Source organism: Oryzias latipes, chromosome 13 (genome assembly GCF_002234675.1).
Source record: "Oryzias latipes chromosome 13, ASM223467v1".
NCBI classification, from domain to species: Eukaryota; Metazoa; Chordata; class Actinopteri; order Beloniformes; family Adrianichthyidae; genus Oryzias; species Oryzias latipes.
Genome location: NC_019871.2, coordinates 2350297 through 2372104, shown reverse-complemented (window position 1 = coordinate 2372104; position 21808 = coordinate 2350297). Strand labels below are relative to the sequence as shown.

General features: G+C 41.8%; 1 protein-coding gene across 2 annotated transcripts; it reads left to right on the top strand.

The window, feature by feature from the left end:
- Window positions 1-2789: 2789 nt before the first annotated feature.
- LOC105355348 lies at window positions 2790-20975 on the top strand. 2 transcript variants are annotated; one of them, XM_023961704.1, is made up of 10 exons: window positions 2790-2946; window positions 10542-10621; window positions 13714-13793; window positions 14724-14818; window positions 15223-15439; window positions 17507-17622; window positions 18502-18613; window positions 19726-19927; window positions 20130-20453; window positions 20566-20975. In XM_023961704.1, exons 1-10 carry the CDS (start codon window positions 2944-2946, stop codon window positions 20717-20719), a joined length of 1383 nt encoding a protein of 460 aa, XP_023817472.1. In that variant the 5' UTR covers window positions 2790-2943; the 3' UTR covers window positions 20720-20975. The 2 variants fall into 2 exon arrangements, with proteins under 2 accessions (XP_023817472.1, XP_023817473.1); XM_023961705.1 differs by lacking the exons at window positions 2790-2946; window positions 10542-10621 and adding an exon at window positions 10123-10235.
- The last annotated feature ends 833 nt before the right edge of the window (window positions 20976-21808 follow it).

Below are 21808 nucleotides of genomic sequence, written 5' to 3'. Positions count from 1 at the left end.
TGGCGTTGATCCTTTACAGGAAGCAGTAAAAGATGCTCTTATGGATGATTTTGGTAAATATCAACATTTATGCAAGTTTAAGGAAAATGTAACTGTCTGCTCTGAGAAATTGGGTCGTACTGACACACACACCCATAAAATATGGCTAAGTCTTAATGCTCCACTCAAACAGAGACCATCTTGGGTCTCTCTTGCTAAGCAGCAAGTGCTTAAAGAACACATAGAAAACATGTTAGTGAAAAATATGAATGAGCCATCAAAGTCTTCATATGCTGCTCCCCTGCTCCTGTTGTTCTGGTGCCCAAGAAAAACAATCCCAAACTTTGATTCTGTGGGACTACAGGAAACTGAAAGCTATCACACATGCACATCCCATTCTGAATATCCAGGAAATACTGTTGGCTGGAGCTTCAGTTTTCACCACCTTGGATCTCAATTGCGGTTACTGGCAGGTGAAGATGGATGAAGACAGCAAGGAAAAAACAGCTTTCATCTATCCAATGGGTCCAGTTCACCGTCAGGCCATTTGGTTTGAAAAATGCACCAGTTACTCTCTAGGGCCTGATGGAAATGGTTCTTGGCGACGTTAGAGAAAAATGTTGGATTTGTATTTGGATGACATCATCATTTACACACCCACATATGAACAAGACCACCCTGACATCCAAGCTGTCCTGGACAGACTGAAAGAAGCCAATCTGGCCATCAACATGAAAAAAATGTCAATTCTTCAGAACATCTCTGCGGTTTTTAGGTCATGTTGTTACTTCTGCTGGAGCACAGAAAAGACCAATCCAGGATTTCCCAGTTCCTAAAACCTAAAGGAACTCCAGAGGTTTTTGGGAATTTTTGGATGGTACCATCAACACTCTGTCAAAGTTTTTAAAGTACAAAAAAATGAAACAAAATAAAAACGGAAACTTTTGGGAAAACACAAGTTATTTCCAGAAATCAAAATGATATGTTAAAGAAAGAAAACGAAACAAAAGAAGAAACCAAAACCCAATACACATACAGACATACATCTCACAAATGATATCAAAATAAATCAAATTAATTATTGATTAAATTCAATTAAATTTAATTAAAATATGTGAAAACCATTGAAAAGCTAAAATGATGAGTTCTTAAAAGCCTGAAAAATGGGGGGGGGGGGGGGGGGGAAACACAACTTGACCTACATATGTTTTGCATTATTTCTAATCTGATTCTGAAGGAACTTTTATTTTGGAAAACAACCACATCCGACTTGTGGTTATCCATGTCAGATCGCTCGGTCACGTGTCGTAAATCCATCCGCTGTAGCGGCGACCGCTAAAGTGAAACCCCCAAGCTAGCAAAGTTAACCAAAAACAAAAATATTTGGAAAGTTTCTGTTGGCAGAAAATGAAGTGAGGAAACAGAAGAAGAGCCTTTGCCTTAATAAAACCCCAGACAAAAACCATAACACGAACAATGCAGAATATTCAGCATCTGGCTGTTGTTAATAAAGTTCAGATGGTGGATTCATGTTTATTATTATATTTAGAAAATATATATATTTTTCATTTATCTGTTGAATTTTAAAAGTTTGAACGAGGCTGAATTTGGCGTCTGAACTTTTAGCTTCCACTTTGACAGTTATGTGTTAAGGGAAACTTATAGATCGCATTTTATTGGTTTCTACATGAAATCTAGATGTTGAACATTAACTTTACCCTTAAAAGTTAAGGAAAACTGGAGGTTAACTAAAATATAAAATAGATTGAAAGCCCAATTCAGCCTCGGACAGGCTTGTTCGTGAAAGTATTGTCTGACATTGAACCGATCTGCGGCCTGAAAAAAGTATGAGACTTTTTTACTACTGGTTTTCTTGTTCTTCTCATGTTTTTATTAACCTTTAAAGCCCTACAAAGATGACGACCTTCTTAGCAAAGGCGACGTGGCCAAGAGGTCTGTCACACACGTCATAAAAACTTTCAACAGCTTAACGAAGAAAAAAGACAACATCAACGACAACAAAAAGGTAAATGTAATGTTCTGAGTGGAATGACTCTAAGTAATCATCACGCAGGACCACATAATAATATGAATAATTTATTGGGAGATGTCTGAGAGAATAAACAGTTATCTTCACCACCAGGGAAACCATAAAAGCAGAGTTAATAAATGTCCTCCTCCAAACAAAAGATTATTTGCGTTTGTCCTACGCTGGAACTCAGTGATGGGAAGATAAAAAAAGGAAGAAGGAACGCAATGGAAGAACAGCGTCCAAGGGCAAACGTCACGTGCAACCACAGCAGTTGGAGTCCAGGCAGGGGGAAGAGTGGAGACAGATATCCAGAGACGGCGTGGGCTGGATTTCAGAAAGAGTCAGGGTAACCCTGACGACGAAACAAAAGTAAGATAGAGAATGTGCTGTGGGTGGCTAAAGTCCCGTGTCGTCATATAATAATAATAATAATAATAATAATAAAAATAATAATAATGGAGTTGTAATCTGGTTCAGGATCCGGTTCTGCGGGATATGGAACCTGGGGAAAAAAAAAAAAAATTAACGTTTTTATACAAAGTAAATTTTCATAAATTTAATCAAAACCGCTAATGAGCTTATTAAAATGTTCTCACATAGTTAAAAACATAAAACTTAGAAACTCAAATAGTGATTCAACAAAAACTGTTGCGCTTTACAAGTTTTCGAAATTTCTTCATTTGTAAACTCCCATTTTATATACGATACATTTATATTCCTAAAAAGAACATAATGAAAGGCTTATCAGTGTTTTCTGTATTGTATAAGCTGCGTATATACGTTAACTCCACCCTCAGCCTTCAAAGTAGAACTTTGTGGTGACAGCTCCAACAGGAAGCATTAGTGCTCAGACTAAAAGAGGAAGAACACTGAAATCTCATTTTACCAGTGTTTTTTTTGGGGTATTGGTGGTGTTTGTCTAGAAAAATGAGATGATAGTGTAACCCTGACATGCTTTGCAGCTTCGCCCCATCCACAGGTATGACATGAGGGTCTCGCGAGAGTTTGCGCGATTCTCGCACTATGCTTTATAAAGGGGCATGCGCAGTCAGTTTGTTGACGGAAGTCGGACAAAGGGGCTGTCACTGCATGCATGAGACGCAGGCGGGTGATGAGACGTGCTATGCGAGCGAGTAGCGTGCGAACTGGCCAGGTTCCACCGAGGATGGAGGCTGTTCGGCTATGAATTCAGGCTTTTCCAAGCTGGAAACATTGGACTGGGCGGTAGGAAGCATCTACACTACACCCCCATGTGTGGATATGATGGATAATGCAATGAACTTTGCTTACATTGAACTTCTTGGACTGGATTTATGAACATTATTGGAGGATGGACAGCAGATGCACTGCAGTGAACTGATTTATGTTTTTTTGCTTGTTTATTTTCTGTTGTAAATCAAATATAAATACCTATATACACTTTCTGCATCTTAATGTTGCTTCTCATCATTTGCACTTCCTCTGAAACGAACTTTGGCCCTTATAACTAGTTTTAACTAGAGTCTGGTGGATTCTAGTTAACTGGCTACATAAATTGGCGAGCTAGCTAGGAGGAAGTGCATGGTGGTTAGTGTTATGAATTTGTTTGTATTTTTTTTTCTCTCTCTCTGAGTATCAAGAATAACCATGAATGTGTTTTTGGATCTTGGTATTAAGTTGCCAAATGCTATTTTAGTTGAAGGCATTATAAAACCTGCATATGATGAACTGATTGATTTTGTGCGACCCTATGGCTCTATTAACAGGATAGAGACCATTAGTGATGCAGATTCTGAGTTTAATGATGCGCTTGTTGTAGAATTTAACAATGGGAGTGCTGTTAGTGCACTGCGTCCTATATTACCATATACATTTCTTTCAACCGAACATGAACTTAAATTTTATATATCTGAACTCGCTACGATTTTCACCGAGCATTTTTCTAAAACTAAAACAAAATCATACTTGTCTGAGTTACAAAACACAGCCAAACTTACGGGTGTTGAATATAAGGACATGCTGGCGCATATGTTGGCTCAGGTTGGGTTGGCTGTCACAGAGCTGGGTCCAGCTACCAAGGAAGAAGAGGAACAAACCCCGCATGCAGAGCCTACTCTGCTTCTCCCATCTGCTAAAGACTCTTTATTCACCCCACTTTCACCTGTTCCAGAGACTTTTAGTGTCAAACCGGAATGCAAGCCGCATCAACCAGCACCAGACCCCCTGTTAACCTCCAGCAAGGAAAAATCCAATCCTAATATAGAAGTTCAGCCTTCTGAAGTCCAGCGCTACATTGTAGAGCATATTGTAAAGAACGAAGAGGTTGCAGTGCACCATCAGAGGCTAAGGGTGTTTTCGGGTAGGATACCCAGACCGTCAAACGAATCTGATTATGAGACCTGGCGGTCAGGAGTAGAGCTACTGTTGGGAGACCCAGCTGTGTCTGATCTTCAGCGTTCCAGGCGGATTGTTGAAAGCCTTTTGCCACCTGCAGCAGATATGGTTAAACATCTCGGTCCTAATACAATGCCAATGGTGTATTTAGCCACTCTTGACTCTGCATATGGTGCCGTTCAGGATGGGGATGAACTATTTGCCAAGTTTATGGACACCTATCAAGACACCGGAGAAAAAGCATCAGCTTACCTCCAACGCCTTCAAGTTGCTTTAAATGCTGCTATAAAAAGAGGTGGAGTCAAGGAGTCTGATAGTAGTCGCCATTTACTAAATCAGTTCTGTCGTGGATGTTGGGATGATGGGTTGATAACAGAACTCCAACTTAAACAAAAGAAAACTCAACCTCCTACTTTTGCAGAGCTGTTGTTGCTGTTACGCACCGAAGAGGACAGAGAAGCGACAAAGACCCTTCGGATGAAACAGCATCTGGGTGTTACTCGACAAAAAGTTACTAATCATCCCCAGTATGTGCGAACAGACAATAATGATGGGGGAGCAGTGGCTAAACTGACCAATATCACCCAACAGCTTGCTCATCAGCTAGCAGACATACAGCGGCAGCTAGCTATGCTGACTCACGGACAACCCAAATCATCTTCTCATCCACCGGCAACAGCCCACAACAGACCACCAGCAAACGAAAAGCACCACACAAACCCTCTTCGTCATCCCATGCCATTTCCACAGAAACCAGGCTTTTGTTTCCGGTGTGGTGAAGATGGACACATCCGTCCCCAGTGTAAGAATGAGCCAAATTCTGCTTTGGTTGCCCATAAAAAGAAATTATTTGGAAAAAAACAATACAACAGTTCCACTTACAATCATTTAAACTGAGTCCGGCTTCGGTTGAGGGACAAACAGGAGCCAAACGGGACCCAAACTGTCCCAAGAAGAGGATCGTCCGGTGTGGGAAACTGTTACAAGCAAAGCTTATAAAGAAAATGCCAAAAGGGCTCGTTGGTTCTAAATGCACCGCTATCCTTAAAATAGCACAACAAAACCATAATTGCCTTTTGGACACTGGTTCTCAGGTCACCACAGTTTCAGTTTCCTTCTTTAATCAGTTTCTCCATGATCAACAAATTCGTCCGCTTTTTGACTTATTACAGGTCGAAGGTGCAGCTGGACATTTAGTACCATATTTGGGATATGTGGAGTTGACAATAACGTTTCCCAAAGATTTTTTAGGGTCTGAGATTGATATGCCAACTCTAGCACTTGTGGTCCCAGATGCAAAGCCCCACAGCCACACACCTGTTTTAGTGGGAATGAATACATTGGAATCTTTGTATGACTTGGGTCGTAATAGTGATGTTTTCTCCCTGCCCACTATTCCAAAATATCGAGCTGTTCTGAAGTTGCTACAGATCAACCATCAGCAGAACCATGCAGGCTCTTCTGGAGTTGTGAAGTTATTAAGTCAGGCTCCAGTTTCTGTTCCCGCTGGCCGTACTGTTGTTCTAGAGGGCACTGCACAATTAAATGGACAGCTGTCAGGTCAGTGGGCTGTAATTGACCACTCAGGATCTGTACTTCCTGGGAAGCTGTATGTGCAGAGTTGCCTGATCACAGTCTCAACACAGTCTCCCAATAAGGTTCCTGTTATTGTGAAAAATGAGTCTAAACAAGATGTTACCATTCCCCCTTTTGCCGTTATAGCCAGTATAGGGGCATCGCCAACCATCTTGAGTCATCAAACGAGGGATGTCTCCCTGGACGAGAAGGGGAGAGGGAAATTACACTTTAATTTTGGAGACTCGCCCATTCCTATTGACTGGAAAGAGCGAGTAAAAAATAAGCTCACCCAAATGTCTGATGTGTTCTCCCACCATGACCTAGATTTTGGTTGTACAAACCAAATAAAACATCAGATTCATCTCCATGACCCGACACCATTCAAGCATCGAGCCAGACCCATACATCCGAATGACATAGAAGCTGTGCGGAAACACATACAAGATCTGCTAAAGGCTGGCGTAATTAGGGAGTCTGAATCTTCATTTTCCTCCCCAATTGTTGTTGTTCGGAAGCGGAACGGAGATGTGCGCTTGTGCATCGATTATAGAAAACTAAACTTACAAACTATAAAGGATGCCTATGCCCTGCCAAACCTCGAGGAATCCTTTTCAGCATTAACTGGGTCAAAATGGTTTACAGTTCTTGACTTGAAGTCCGGGTATTACCAAATAGAAATGGATGAAAAAGACAGAGCCAAGACTGCCTTTGTGACTCCATTGGGTTTTTGGGAATGGAACCGCATGCCTCAGGGGGTGACGAATGCTCCAAGCACATTCCAAAGATTAATGGAGAAGTGCATGGGAGATTTGAACCTCAGGGAAGTTCTTGTTTTCCTAGATGATATCATTGTTTTTTCTGCCACCCTGGAAGAGCATGAAGAACGCCTGTTGAAAGTGTTGAAAAGATTAAAAGAGTTTGGATTAAAACTCTCTCCAGATAAGTGCAGGTTCTTTCAGTCAAGCGTGCGCTACTTGGGACATGTGGTGTCAGAACGCGGTGTTGAAACAGACCCAGAGAAAGTGTCCACTTTAAAATCCTGGCCAGTACCCCGAAATCTGAAAGAACTAAGATCATTTTTAGGTTTTGCCGGATATTATCGGCGGTTCATCAAAAGCTATGCCACAATAGTAGGACCACTTAATCATCTTACTCGTGGCTATGAACCTAGCCGCCGGACTGACAAGAGCAAGAAGACTGCATCAAAGTACACAGATTCAAAACAACCGTTTGGAGACAGATGGACTCCTGCTTGCCAAACATCTTTTGAAACGGTGATAGACAAATTAACATCGGCTCCTGTTCTTGCATTTGCTAACCCCAAGCTTCCCTATATTTTGCACACAGATGCAAGTTTGTCTGGACTGGGGGCTGTGTTGTATCAAGAACAGGAGGGCCAGCTTCGTGTCATTGCTTATGCCAGCAGAGGACTCTCCCAGAGTGAATCTCACTATCCTGCACACAAGCTGGAGTTTTTAGCATTAAAATGGAGTGTCACAGAAAAATTTCATGACTATCTGTATGGTTCCCATTTTACTGTGATCACTGACAACAATCCTCTCACTTACATCTTAACCTCTGCGAAATTAGATGCCACCAGTCATCGGTGGTTGGCTGCCTTGTCGACGTACTCATTCAAGCTGCAGTATAGATCTGGCAAGCAAAATAATGATGCAGATGTTTTGTCACGGCGACCTCATCCCCCCATACTGAATGAATCACTTCAGAATGGGGAGTGGGATCCTGCCTATTGTATTGTAGAGCGTCTATCTCATTCAAGCAGACCCTCTGAGTTACCTCCTGAAGTGGTGGATGCAATCTGTCAAGGTGCTCTGTTGAGAAGTTGTCTACCTCCGTCAGCTTGCATTGATGTTGCATTGGTTGAATCAATGACAGTCTCTACTAACGTCTTTCCAGAAGCCTTTGAGGAGGAGTCATCTCATGGCTTGTACATTGTACCGTCCATGACTGACATTGACCTACAAGAATTACAGTATGCAGATCCAGCAATCAGAGAAGTTATACAGCAGCTTGAGGCGGGAGAGAAAGTTCTGCCTGTTGCACATCGACTTCTTCCTGAGCTCTCTTTGCTACTGAGGGAATGGAGTAAGTTGAAGCTGGTGAATGGAGTCCTTTATCGGGAGAAGAAAGAAGAGGATAAACCTCATCTCCAATTGGTTCTGCCACCAAATTTGCGCCCTGTTGTTCTTGAAAGTCTCCATAATGATATGGGTCACATGGGGATTGAGCGGACATTGGACTTAGTACGGCAAAGGTTTTTCTGGCCCAAAATGGCAGCCGCAGTGGAGCATTATGTCAAGACTTGCAATCGCTGTGTAAGGCGTAAATCTTTACCTGAGAAAGCAGCACCCCTTGTTAACATTCACACCACCAGACCATTGGAACTCCTGTGCATGGACTTTCTATCTCTAGAGCCAGATAGCAGTAATACGAAGGACATCTTAGTATTAACTGACCATTTCACCAAATTTGCTGTCGCTATTCCAACTCCGAATCAGAAAGCCAGGACTGTCGCAAAGTGTTTGTGGAATGATTTCATAGTGCATTATGGCATCCCAGAACGTCTGCATTCTGACCAAGGCTCAGATTTCGAGTCTAGGTTAGTTGGAGAGCTTTGTGACATGACTGGCATCAAGAAATCCAGAACAACTCCCTATCATCCCAGAGGGAATCCGGTAGAGCGTTTTAACCGGACATTGTTAAACATGCTAGGCACGCTCGATAATGAACAAAAGGTTAAGTGGAAGGAGCATGTCAAGCCTCTGGTTCATGCATATAATTGCACACGGAATGATGTAACTGGGTACACGCCATACGAACTCCTTTTTGGGCGGTTACCTCGCTTACCCGTAGACTTAGCATTTGGGTTACCGATAAAGGAACCTCCAACTGTAGCACATACAGACTATGTAAAGAACTTAAAAGCCAGACTAGAAGAGAGTTATAAACTTGCTTCAAAGAATGCTTGGAGGTCTGCAGATAAGAATAAAAGTTCTTTTGACAAGTATGTGAAACCTGCTAGTCTGCAAGTGGGAGACCGTGTATTAGTTCGTAATGTTAAAATCCGTGGGAAACATAAGCTTGCTGACAGATGGGAGCACGATGTGTATGTGGTTGTTAGTCGTGCCGGTGACCTACCAGTATATGTGGTACAACCTGAATCTGGAGGGGGACCAACTCGCACGCTTCACCGGGATTTGCTTCTCCCTTGTGGATTTTTACCTCCTTGTTATTCGGACAATGCCCCAAACTGTACTACCCTTCGGAGGCCGCATACTCGTAGCCAGAGTCGACTTCAGTCTTCCCCTGATATAACGGAAGATCAGGAGCAAGAGGATGATGAAGTGATCATTCCTACGGGACGGACTGTCCTTCCGATGAGTTTCAGTATAAAACATGTGACTGATCATGACCAGCAAGCTGAGGTCTCTACTACTGCAGATGTCATTCCCTCCACCACATCGGGCTGTGTTAGTCCTCCTCAGCAAACTCTGGTTGTGGGACCTGCTGTGTTTAGTAATCCTCCTTGTTCAGATGCAGCACAGATTCATAATGCGTCCGAGGACGGACATGGGGATGAAGAGGATTTGGATATGGTTCTAGGACCACAAGTCACTGAGGAGGACGATAAGCTGCCTGCCCCTGTTCACCCTCTGGATGTCGCGGGCCCTTCCAGCGATGACTGTGAGCAGTCAGCCCAGTCTGTGTCACATGTGAGTCCAGTTCCGAGCCCTGTTACTTGTTCAGATGATGCTGATGCACTTCTGAGAAGGTCGAGTCGCATGCGCAAGCCGCCTAGTCGTTTTCAGTATTCTGCTTTGGGTAATCCCCTGGTGTCAGTTGTGCAGAGCTTGTTTCAGAGTCTTTCTGATGTTTACACAGAAGCTCTTGCACTCAGCGATGACCCCATTATCGCTGACCCTTAGCACAGGTGCGACTGGGACAGTCGTGGTCCAGCTGGGGGGGGTGTAACCCTGACATGCTTTGCAGCTTCGCCCCATCCACAGGTATGACATGAGGGTCTCGCGAGAGTTTGCGCGATTCTCGCACTATGCTTTATAAAGGGGCATGCGCAGTCAGTTTGTTGACGGAAGTCGGACAAAGGGGCTGTCACTGCATGCATGAGACGCAGGCGGGTGATGAGACGTGCTATGCGAGCGAGTAGCGTGCGAACTGGCCAGGTTCCACCGAGGATGGAGGCTGTTCGGCTATGAATTCAGGCTTTTCCAAGCTGGAAACATTGGACTGGGCGGTAGGAAGCATCTACACTACACCCCCATGTGTGGATATGATGGATAATGCAATGAACTTTGCTTACATTGAACTTCTTGGACTGGATTTATGAACATTATTGGAGGATGGACAGCAGATGCACTGCAGTGAACTGATTTATGTTTTTTTGCTTGTTTATTTTCTGTTGTAAATCAAATATAAATACCTATATACACTTTCTGCATCTTAATGTTGCTTCTCATCATTTGCACTTCCTCTGAAACGAACTTTGGCCCTTATAACTAGTTTTAACTAGAGTCTGGTGGATTCTAGTTAACTGGCTACAATAGCACTAAAGTTCAAGAAGCTGAAACGCTGGATTTTCATAGCAGCACAGTTTTTTCTGCTTCTGCTCTGGATCTGCAGGTCGGTGAAACTCTTCTACAGATTTTATAGCCTTGCTTTTACTCTGTTTCTGTTCTATCTGCTTGTATTGACTCTATCTCAGAAATAATTTTTAAAAAAAGTTTTTTTTCTGAAACTTTGCCCCTCCTACCATCGTCTTGTTTTCTAAAAGCAGGTAGAAAAGGAAATATCTTTTTTAAATGTCTTTTGTGAGGCTGAAAGTTATAATTTCTGCCAGTTAACTGCATTCAGTAGACATCAAACCGCTTATGCATCTTACATAAAATAGAAAATGTTTGTAAAAAAGCTGGACATGATCACTGATTAAATTCAGTTTCACATCCATGTTCAGGCAGGATGTCTATTTCAAATATTGACTTAAAGAATCCAGGTCCCTCTGAACTTTGGAGGCATTTCCAGGCAGCCTGACCTCTTTTTTTCTAATCTTCAAAGTGAAATGTGTGAACATTGTATTTGCTACTTTGGTTTAAATAACCACTGGCTGATGTTATTTGCACGTAGATGCGTGTGACCAGCACAGAAACGGATGGAAATTCCTGTAGTTTAACACGTGCGGCCAAGGTGCACGTTTCTGCAATGCCCGCTGGTATTTTCAGTACAAGGCTGAAGTTACGTCAGTTGTCGCACAACTTTTACAAGTGATTTATGAATAAAGATGGATTCAAATAAGAACACAACAGAAAAACCTTCTATTAAATCTTGGGTGGCACTGCTGAGAGGCAGCTGCTCCAGTTGTCACGACTTTCTGTCTGTCTTTTGGTATTTATCATAGTGTCGTTCTTTTTGTTTGCTCGCTTACTCATCACCACCGTGTCTTTACTTTTCTCCTTGTAACTGAGTGTAACCCGTACGGCAGCAAGTCTTTTGTTTACTCCCGCGATCAGCTGTTTGCTCTGATCAGGCCTGTTCTGCCGCTGGGGTTTAGACGGCGCCCGGGTCAAGGCAAAGAAGTGAAAACGTTAACCCGCTGTTCCTGCGACCATCAGGGGGGATGTACGCTCTCTGGCCTATAAGAAAGAGGAGCTGGCAGCGACAATCAACACCCGCAGAGAATCCTATGAGAGCAGTTTACTGTTTTTCCAGACGTGGATTCATCCACATCCTTTGGACCAAAGTGTTGCCTTTCTTTGTGAACAAAGGAGGGGGGAATAACACTTTATGTGAACGTGCGATGGTGCAATCCAACATATGTTTGAGCGCCTCTGAGATGAAAGCACAACCATTGAAGGTTCCCTCGTTCTTCGCTCTCCCTCTCTCTCCAAAGCAGAAAGGCTTTTTTAAACTGTCCAGCAAGGCAACATGTGAACATTCAAAATACGTCATTAGACTCTGTGTTTTTGTCTAGTCTGCATCCTGCAGGTGACTCTGTTCCATAAACACTCCAGCACGAAAAAGAAAACAGAGCCCAGAAGACTGGCCTGCTGCTTATCTGGTACTGCACGCAGGAATCAAGCATGTTTCACAATACAATATTCATCCATACATAGAATCATGTAAATGCATGAAAACATAATGGAACCCCTGTTCACCTCCACAAGACCCTGCAGGACTGCTGTGAGTGCACAGACTGGGATGCTCTCCGTCTGGCCCACGGTGAAGACATGTGAAGACACCATAAAGGACTGTCTGCTGTTGTCTGCTGCCAACAACAAGCCGTGGATTACAAGTAACCTGAAGGCCGTACTGAACGAGAAGACTAGGGCCTCCAGGTCGGGAGACAGGGATTGACTGAGGAGGGGGCAGCACCGGCTGAGAAACGAGTTGCAGGAATGGAAGAACACCTACAAGTCAAGGCAGCAAAATAACATGAGAGGTTATGTCTGTGATGATGTGGGGGGAGAAGCAGACTGTATTCAGACGGGTCACATTTGGTTCGCATAAAGTAAACCAGAATTTTCAGTCTGAATGGACCCAAGCGGACCCGGGTCCAGGACCAGGAACCGCTCGCTGACCCATCTTTGGAGGTGTTCTCGGTTCGTTTCCAATTGGACTGAGCTTCGTTCTCTCTGAGATTCCTCAGTCTGATTACAATCCGTCCTCGGAGTGGAACAACTAAACCAAAATGGCCACCGTAGCCGACGTAAACATAGCAGAAATGAAGGAACAAATGAGATGCGGACAAATGTAAAGCAACGATTGATTAATTTTTATTTAAACACAGCTGAAAACGCTTCTTACATGCTTTTCTTTACTTTATGTGGCATTGACCGGACAGACGCCACTGTGACGTCATCCTAAAAGCTCCCTGTAGTTCCTGAACAGAATTTTCTTTAGAACAACGCCTTAACACCACAACGATGAGACACAGTAACTCATTGACATGTAATTGGATGAATTCAGACTCCTCAAAGCAACTTTTAACGTGACACACATTGCTTCTCACTGTTTTCCCGACGATCTATATGTCATAAACACCAATCAGCGTACCTTCTTGGCCGTCTTCCTGTAACCAGTAACCAGTAATCAGCAACGCCCTACCAACACCCTACAGTCTCCACGGTACCATAGCAGCAGTAAAAAGTGTTGAGCCTGCATGACGTTGACACAGACGTTCAAGACTTGTAAGCAAAATATAATGTTTGGATGATCTATAAGAGCAGGACTTCCATCATTTCTGTCTTGCTTCGCTTGTGATTCCTGGCCAATAAGTGGAGAAATCTTTAGTCATGTGGTTTTTTTTTACAAGCTTCAGTCCGGAACAGGAAAGTCAGCCAGACGTCAGTCTGAATCCAGACCAAACGCAAGGTTCAGGACTCGATCCAGACCAAATTAAGCGGACTGGGTCCGGACCAAACGGTCTGAATACACCCTTAAAAAAAATCCCCTTTTTATTGAATATAAAAAAAAAAACAACTTCCCCCCACTCATGTCTGATAAAAATGTCCTTTTTCTTTATGTTGTGTTTGTCTCTGGGGTAAAAAAAAAACCCCAGAGAACTTTTGGCCATTTTTCAATAAAGTCGTGTGACACAGTGGTAATAATCATATGAATGATAACAATATTCTTTTCTTTTTTGCTGACTTTTGTTTCATTTTTTCCAAATCTATCAATTGTCTATTGTTCTGCATCTCTCTCCATTATTTGTTCTGCAGGATGAACTGGACCTTCCACCTCTGGACTCCCAAATATCAGACATTTTCTGCACCAAAGAAATGCTTTAATAAACATCTTGGTAAGCTAATTGTTTGTTCTTCACGTTCACTTGTTTCTACTCTGCTCCCTATATGGCCCATAAAATGATTCAGGCCTTTAAATCAACTTTTTGTTGATTTATTTTCACAATTAAATCAAATAAAATGATTTGGTATTGAGTCCAAAAAAGTCCTAGAGCTAAACTTGAGTGTTATAATTTTCACATTGACTGTGATGTGGTTTATCACAAAGCTTTGGAGAAATGTGGACAGTTTGTAATCACACCAAATCTTTGGCAGATGGGACTGGACTAACAACTGGCTGTTGAGATCAATTGGAGCGATCACAGCAACCAAACAGAACAAACTGCAGAATCAAAGATTTTAGACGTTGTTTTTAGTGCAATTGTACACTCAATGAAACTGATGGATGAAAAGGCTGAAAGGAGATATTTTGTTTCAAAAAGAAACTCATAGAAATAAAGTTATTCATTTTCCAGTGGTTTTTAAGAGTCTGTCACAATTAATTTAGTTTCAAAAACACTTTTAAAAACAACCTTATATATATAATAACCTATATTTATATGTTATATTGCAGAAATTTTTATTTTGCTTATTTGTGGAAATGAAAAGAAGTTTAAAAATGTTTACATCATAAGCAAGCCAGCATATGCCTCCAGGATAGACAGGCTTTTCTTCACATTCAAATCCAAATGCAGTGAAGTTATTCATACTCCTGTACTCTGAATAACTCCAGGGAGCGCTGTATAAGTTAAGGGAAGATTCAGTTTTGGCCAAGCATTTTACTTCATTGGTAAAAAAAACCCCAAGAAATCCTTTACTCCACATGAAAAAAAACAAAACGAACCTTTTTGGTTTAAGCTCGACTTTTATGGGATGATGCATAAATGAGTAAATAAATGTGTGCAGCAATTAAATGAAGTATGTGTTAATAATTTTCATTGTAACAGTTCCCCTGGCACAACCAGCAACTCTAGTAGCAGTCAACGGGACAAAAACACTGCTGGTATCGGCTTATCTGGAGCACCGCAGTAAAGTAAAAAAGGTGAGTGAAGGGAGTGCAGTCTATGCCCTCTGCCTTGATACCCCACTCTGACACCTTTAAGAAAGCCTTTGATCTCAGTTAGGTCAGTGGAGCTGCTGAGTGGCCATGAAAGGTTCCAAGGTCCCATTGTTTGTGTGTCATTGTAAGAGAGACTGAATCTGTTTAACCTTCCCTGTAAAAAAAAGTACCAAGAACAGTTCTAAATTAAAAGACGAAGAACTGTTCCCGTGTCGTCTGTGCACAATGTGTTAAAAAATAATTGGAAATGACAGTAAAAATTAGCTGTGAATAAAAAAATAAGACTTCAGTGCATGCAATCATGTGGTTGTTCAAAAATGGCAAATTTTCAAATTGGTAAGGAAAAAAACAGCAACAAAGACGAAATAAACTGCTTTCCATTGCAGGTTCGTATTATTGCGATTAAACCACGGAAAGAGAAAGCATCCTATCTTTGCCACTTGCGATGTGAGAAGAAGCTGAAAATCACCCGTGCCGACTACAAAACCCACTCTGATCACTTCCGCTTTCATTATGGGACAGCTGACATCATGTGTCCCCTCCCCTCAGGCTGTCCAACACCGTCCCACGTTGCTGTGACTTCTGTTCATGTCAACCCTGAAGGTACTGATCGCAGACCTGATTCACTTGGCAGACATCAAGAGTCACCTTTCTCTTAGGTTGTCTCTGGTTGCTGCGGGACGCACCCACATCACTGACAAGTAGATGACAAAGAGAAACTTGATATGTCCAGTTTTGTTCCTCTACCATCAACACTGCATCCTAATTCTGTTTATTTGCACCTCTAGTTTGTAATGCTTTTAAGTAGATGCAGTGTTTCGTTGTTTATCAAGGGAGTTACGCTCTAAAAATACCCTGCGACAGACAAAATCCACAGAGTAAAGTCCCACACCTAGGTGTGCAAAATTTGTTCTCCGCATTTGACCCATCCCCTGGGGGAGCGGTGAGATGCAGACGCACACCCACCCACTCACTCAGAGCAGCTGCACTCGGGAGGCAGCAGCGCTAAGGGTCCTTGTTAATTAACCCTGGATTCCTGCGTGGCAGCCTTCCACCTTGCCAACCGAGCTGCCCACCCACAGTAGTAGTAGTTTTTTAAGTAGACTATAATGAAATATTCTACTACTCACTGAATGAACATTTTCACACTTTTCTGTCTTCTTAAACTTGAAAAGTTCAAACCTTCACAACAACAGGAAGCTTACCCACCTTAAGGTAACACACCATTGCCAGCTTTATACTGTGACGCGTGTTTAACTGTGACTTTAACTGATGAGTCTTCACGTGCCACACTACAAGTTTTACCAATGTATAGAATAGTATAGATCTTTATCGATCTCAAACTGTGAATTTCATTTGTAACAATAGTTCCAAAAAAAGCAGTTGATAAGAGCTAAAAATTTAAAATGTGTAGAGAAGGCAAGAAAAGAGTGTCCAGTGTCAATCAGAGAAGAATGACAGAGAAGCATCTCAGCAACAGTTTGTCGATTCCGTTCCTGTCCCTGTGTCAGAAGAACAAACCACTGTCTGGTGACAAACCACAAATATCGAAATGGTGTTGACAGAACTGTGTCAAAGGTATTTCCATTTGTTATATCGGCTGTATTTCACATTGGTTTCCTTTAAAACAGTGACATAACGTGAAAACTACGTGATGTCGTTGAATTTAGTCACATTGACATCCAGATGACAGAACTACACCGCAAACATTTGTTTAAGATATTTCACTGTTCGTTTTACACACTGGGATTTACAGCAAAGGCAAACAGTGTGGCTTTAAAATCTTCTTATCCTTGTATCTGTTTGCTAAGCTGTATCTACAGCTGTTTTGTTTTCCACAATGAAATAATTTAAACCAGGATTTGCTTTATTTAACAAACAGTTTGTCCACCTTTTTGCCAGCAGTCCACTGCTTGTTCAATACTGGCAATAAAAGCCTCTGATGTGATCTGCTGGTCACTTACAGGCAATCCAGCCTTATTTAAATTGTTTAGATGGAACCACATATTGAATGTAAAAGGATTGATATATAAGGGTAATGATTGAATGCCCATCATTTTTTTAACTGTATTAGCAGCGTCCTTGTGTGATTAGAGAGTTGGTTGGTGGATGGTAATCCATACATGTATTTGAGTAAAGACTCCCGGTATTGTCTGTTAAGGTAGCTCTTTTTTTTTTTTTTTTTTTAAGTCAAAGCTCTTCATGGATGTTCATGCACAAAGAAAGTTTCCAATGACTTTGTTTTTTTGTACAATTTGTGAGATTGGGATTTGAACTTCGTAGTGATGTCACCAGGCGGAGAAACCTCTTTAACAAGGTACCAAACGTATATATTAAGAGAAGTGACCAAAGCACGACATTAGGAAAGAGTCACAGACAAATGTGGTGGGGAGAGTCCAGTAGTTTTTTCAAAATATAACATGGCTCAGAAAAACAACCTAAATAAAAACGGAAATATGCCCAAAACCAAGTGACCAGTTGATCAGTATTGATCTGTGGCCATTGGAGTGAAAGACCCACAAAGGAGAAACCGTAAGAAGTGTAGTTCCTTATTCTAACATTAAATAATAGGGATCAAAAAGATATTCCTGCATTTTTTGTTTAGTTTAGGTGTTTATTACATTTTTGAATGTAGTTTCAGAGTCTTTTAACGTCTGTTTGATCTCTTAGGGACACTTGATCAGGACTTTCTGGAGGTACAGAACTTAAAGACAGAGTTTCAATCATTTCCATATAACTTCACTGTCTGCTTCTCCACAATGTTTGATTACACCAATGTGCTGCAGGTGAGGACAGTTTGCAAAAATATATACATATATGTGTGTGTGTGGATAGGTAACAAATATGTTTCTATTTGGACTTTGATAAAGTAAATTTAGCAACACATTTAAATATTTTATTACTTTTTATTTAAATTTTAACTAAGGCAGAATCCAAATTCATTCCCTACCCCCCCCTGGCTTCGTAATAGTGTCTTCAAATCCGGACGTTACTGCTACTCGATGATGTCATGAATAGCAGCCAGTCACGTTAACACTAAGCTGCCGGCACTCAATAACATAACCTCGTTTTTATAGTTTTAAAAAGTCATACAAAAACAAAAAGTCATTATTTGCATTCAAATGCTTCAGAACACACCCACGTGAAGAAATGGGTTCCTCCTCCACGTCACAAACGTGATGCGGGTCACCCTACCGGCAGAGGGACACCGAGCCCCAAGTCCCTAAGGCTGCCTCTTAAAAAAAGTTCGGACTCCACTACCGCCCCAAATGCCCCTACAATTGGTACAACAGGGAGGAGGGGGAATTCAGATTCTCCCTAAAAATGGGTGTTATTCATGTCAACACAGAACTGTTTGGATTTATTTGTGAAAACCCCACCCTTGTTTAATCCATTGATTTCCTGCTCCCTTCAGGATCCTTTTCTTCCACAACTATGTCCATCTAAGTCAAAATGTACAGTCTGGTTAAGTTTTTCCAGGTTAAACCGAAATCACTGAACACTAAAACCTTGTCTCCGTTTTGATGCTGGGTTTGGATTTAGTCTCTCAATGTATTGAACAGTAGCCGTTAAGACCGTCTGATTACATGTTTGCATCAACAAGCAATGAAGCAGATCGACTGACGAAGCCGCCGTTGGGACCTGACGCCTGTTCTGTGTTGCAGCTGGTGCAGAGTCTGGAAATGCTGCAGTTACTGGGTGTCAACAAGGTTGTTATCTATAAAACCAACTGCAGCCTCGAAACACAGAACGTTCTGGACTACTACACACATAAAGGTCGAGTATGGTGAGATTTGTTTCTATACGTTCATCCTTCTGACCAGAATAATATTGCAAACCTCAGTTTCCAAAGTACACGGGGCTGCACGGTGGCGCAGTGGTTAGCGCTCCTGCCTCACAGCAAGAAGGCCCCCGGTTCAAGTCCCGGCTGGGGGACATGAAAAACACAACATCAGGGGGGGACCTTTCTGTGTGGAGTTTGCATGTTCTCCCCCTGCATGCGTGGGTTCTCTCCAGGGTCTCCAGCTTCCTCCCACCATCCAAAAACATGCTTCATAGGTTAATTGGCAACTCTAAATTGACCATAGGTGTGAGTGCAGGAGTGAATGGGTGTGTGAGTGAGGACATTCTACCCTGCAACAAACTGGCGACTTGTTCAGGGTGTCCCCCCTGCCTTCGCCCACAAGTGGCCGGGATAGGCTCCGGCAGCCCCGTGACCCCAAAAGGGATAAAACGGTTAAGAAAAAAAAAATGAATCAAATGTTTTTTTTTGTTTTCCACCTGAGCTTCATTGGGAATAAACTCAACAGAGGAATACCAGAAATTTACCTCTGAAGAACCCAAGTTCTGGTGCTTTTAACATTAAACATTTTTTTGTTAGTTTCTTTTCTTAATTATGGTTGTAGCAATTATTAACAAAAAAAAAATTGAACTCGTAGGTTCTCCGGGGTTGAAGGAGGTAGCCTAGTATTAAAGATGTGAAATGTGATTTATGAGAATCTTTTACTGCAGGTAACAACCCTACCAGGGGAAAAAAACTAAACATTTTACAATTCTCTTTATTGTCATGTTGAGTGGTTAATAAAGATAATTATTTTGTAAAATTATATTTTTTCACATTGTGCTAAACCATTATACGTGAGTGGAGTAAAAGTATTTGATTGGAGGCGGGATGGCGAACCTCCTGGAACTTTAAGGCCACCAAACAAAAAGAAAGCGCGCAGTAACAGAGTCCAGGAAGTGATCTACCAGGAATTCAGACAGAGAACCAAAGGACAAACATTTTTCTGTTTTCCTTTTTAGTTGAGAAACAGAAAGTTTCTCAAAGTATTTAGTTTACTGATCATATTTGTCTTCATTCTAAAGGAAACCTTGTTATTCTGTTACAGGTTTAGTGGAGGTGATTCCCTGGTCTCTGTCCAAATTTCTTAACGTGTCTAGAGGATGGTTGCCAAACCACGGTCCTGGTGAACTCCACTACTTTGGTCAGATTCCTGCTCTGAATGACTGCCTTTACCGATACATGTACAAGACCAAGTATTTGGCCTTGCACGATGTGGATGAGCTAATACTACCACAGTCTGTCGACAGGTAAAAGTTGAGGAAGTCTCTTTATACTGCGTCCGTATTCAAATACAACATTTAGAAGGATGTACGTCTTTAACTTTAAAGATAAAAGACGAGAAGTAGTTTTCATCAGTACCTCTTTGAACTAATTCTGACATTCTTTGGAAATGGTGATATCATGTGTGTTAGCTTATCTTTCCAGTTATATTTTTGATTTGCTCGACAGCTGGCTGGAGTTGTTGCCGCTGCTGGAGAAGAAGTTTGGCGCCAACAAGCGTTACCGCTTTCGGAGTCACGTGTTTCCAAACGACGTCCTGCTGCCTCCTCCAATTTTCCCAAATACTCTGCTGCAGCACAGCTGGGGGAACGTGCCGGGCGTCAATATCCTTTCCCACTTGTACAGGGAGCCCCTTCCTTCTACCGCGTGGATTGACTTTAAGATCATCGTGAACCCCCGAGAAGTGTTCTCGCTGACCGTTCACGGAGCTCTGAAGTCCCTGAAGCCCTTTGAGTGGGTGACATCAGACATGGCACGGATGTATCACACAAGGTAAACCGATGACTCTGTTTACCCAAATACATTTCTGATTCACGCCAGTTAAGTTCCATTGCTGCATGTTTTCTAACATGAGTGGATATAATTAATTATTCTGTCTTTTCAGAGCCAAAACCCAAACCAAACTGTCTCTGAAGGATCTTATTTATGATGGCAGGCTGCTGAACTACAGCGACCGGCTCGTACCTGCCGTCAATGCGGCTCTGAGAGACAGTGGACTCCTGCCTGAGGACAGCGCCTGCTCCTCTGTTTCAACATGATCTTCAGTACTGATCAGAAAGACTTTTTCACAAAGACTTTGCCCCCAGGTTATGGTGCAGTAGGCTCTATAATAAAAATTGGTGTGTATTTATTTATATCTAGGGGGAATCTGACTTGAAATATCGGGTTGGGCGACTATACATTAGGATTTAAAAACTGTCCAAATAAGTTAACCTGTCAGAATCAAATGTAAAAGGATTTATGATAGAGTAACAAGCAAACATACGTTTTCTATGCAACTGTAATTGTCACTTTAAAAGTTAGAATAAATAAATAATTAGTTGTTCAACATTAAGGAGTAGTTCCATTCATTTTTCATCACATTTAGTTACATGTATAAGTTATATCTGGCCCTTTGAGGACAGACACTATGCTGATGTGGACCTCTGTGAAAATGAGTTTGACCCCCCTGCTCTATAACCATTAGGGGTGTGCAAACACCAGGAAGCCCAGACTGAAGCACCTCAAAGCGCTTCCACCCCGTCAGTCACCTTATTGCTCAAAACAATCTAAGCTCCGGTTCAAATCAGTTTGAGTAGATTTGATAAAATTCATTTTATGGTTTCTTTGAATAATTATAACTGAATAATTAAAACTTTGTTTTTTGCTGCACCAGATGAACATACCAGTGGGTACTGAACCAGAGTCCACAAACCGAAACTAGAGGCTAAATAAAAATGAGGGGCATTTCAGTTCTGTACAGGATGCTCCCTAAAAATACTGTCTGACATTAAAGCGGTTTGTGGCCTGAAAAACGCTGGGGACCATTGATTTAATCTCTGGATGCTGGGCTCTCGTAAAGTAATATCCCATCATTCTTTTGTGTACACTCTTTCTGGCCCGCCCATTGCAGTTACTGCATCTCAAACCTGAACTTTTTCAAACCGCAGGTTTTTATCTGCTCCTGATAAGTCACAATTTGAATAAAGAAATTCTCAGAAATGCAGTTGTAATCAGTTTTAATTTAGAAATGCTAAAAGAACATCTTAAAACAGGTTTTTGTCATGTAAGGCTGACCTAGGCCTACTTCTCAGGATGAGGTCCAGAACAACAATTTTTGGAATCAAAGTGTGTACTTTTCTGTTGTA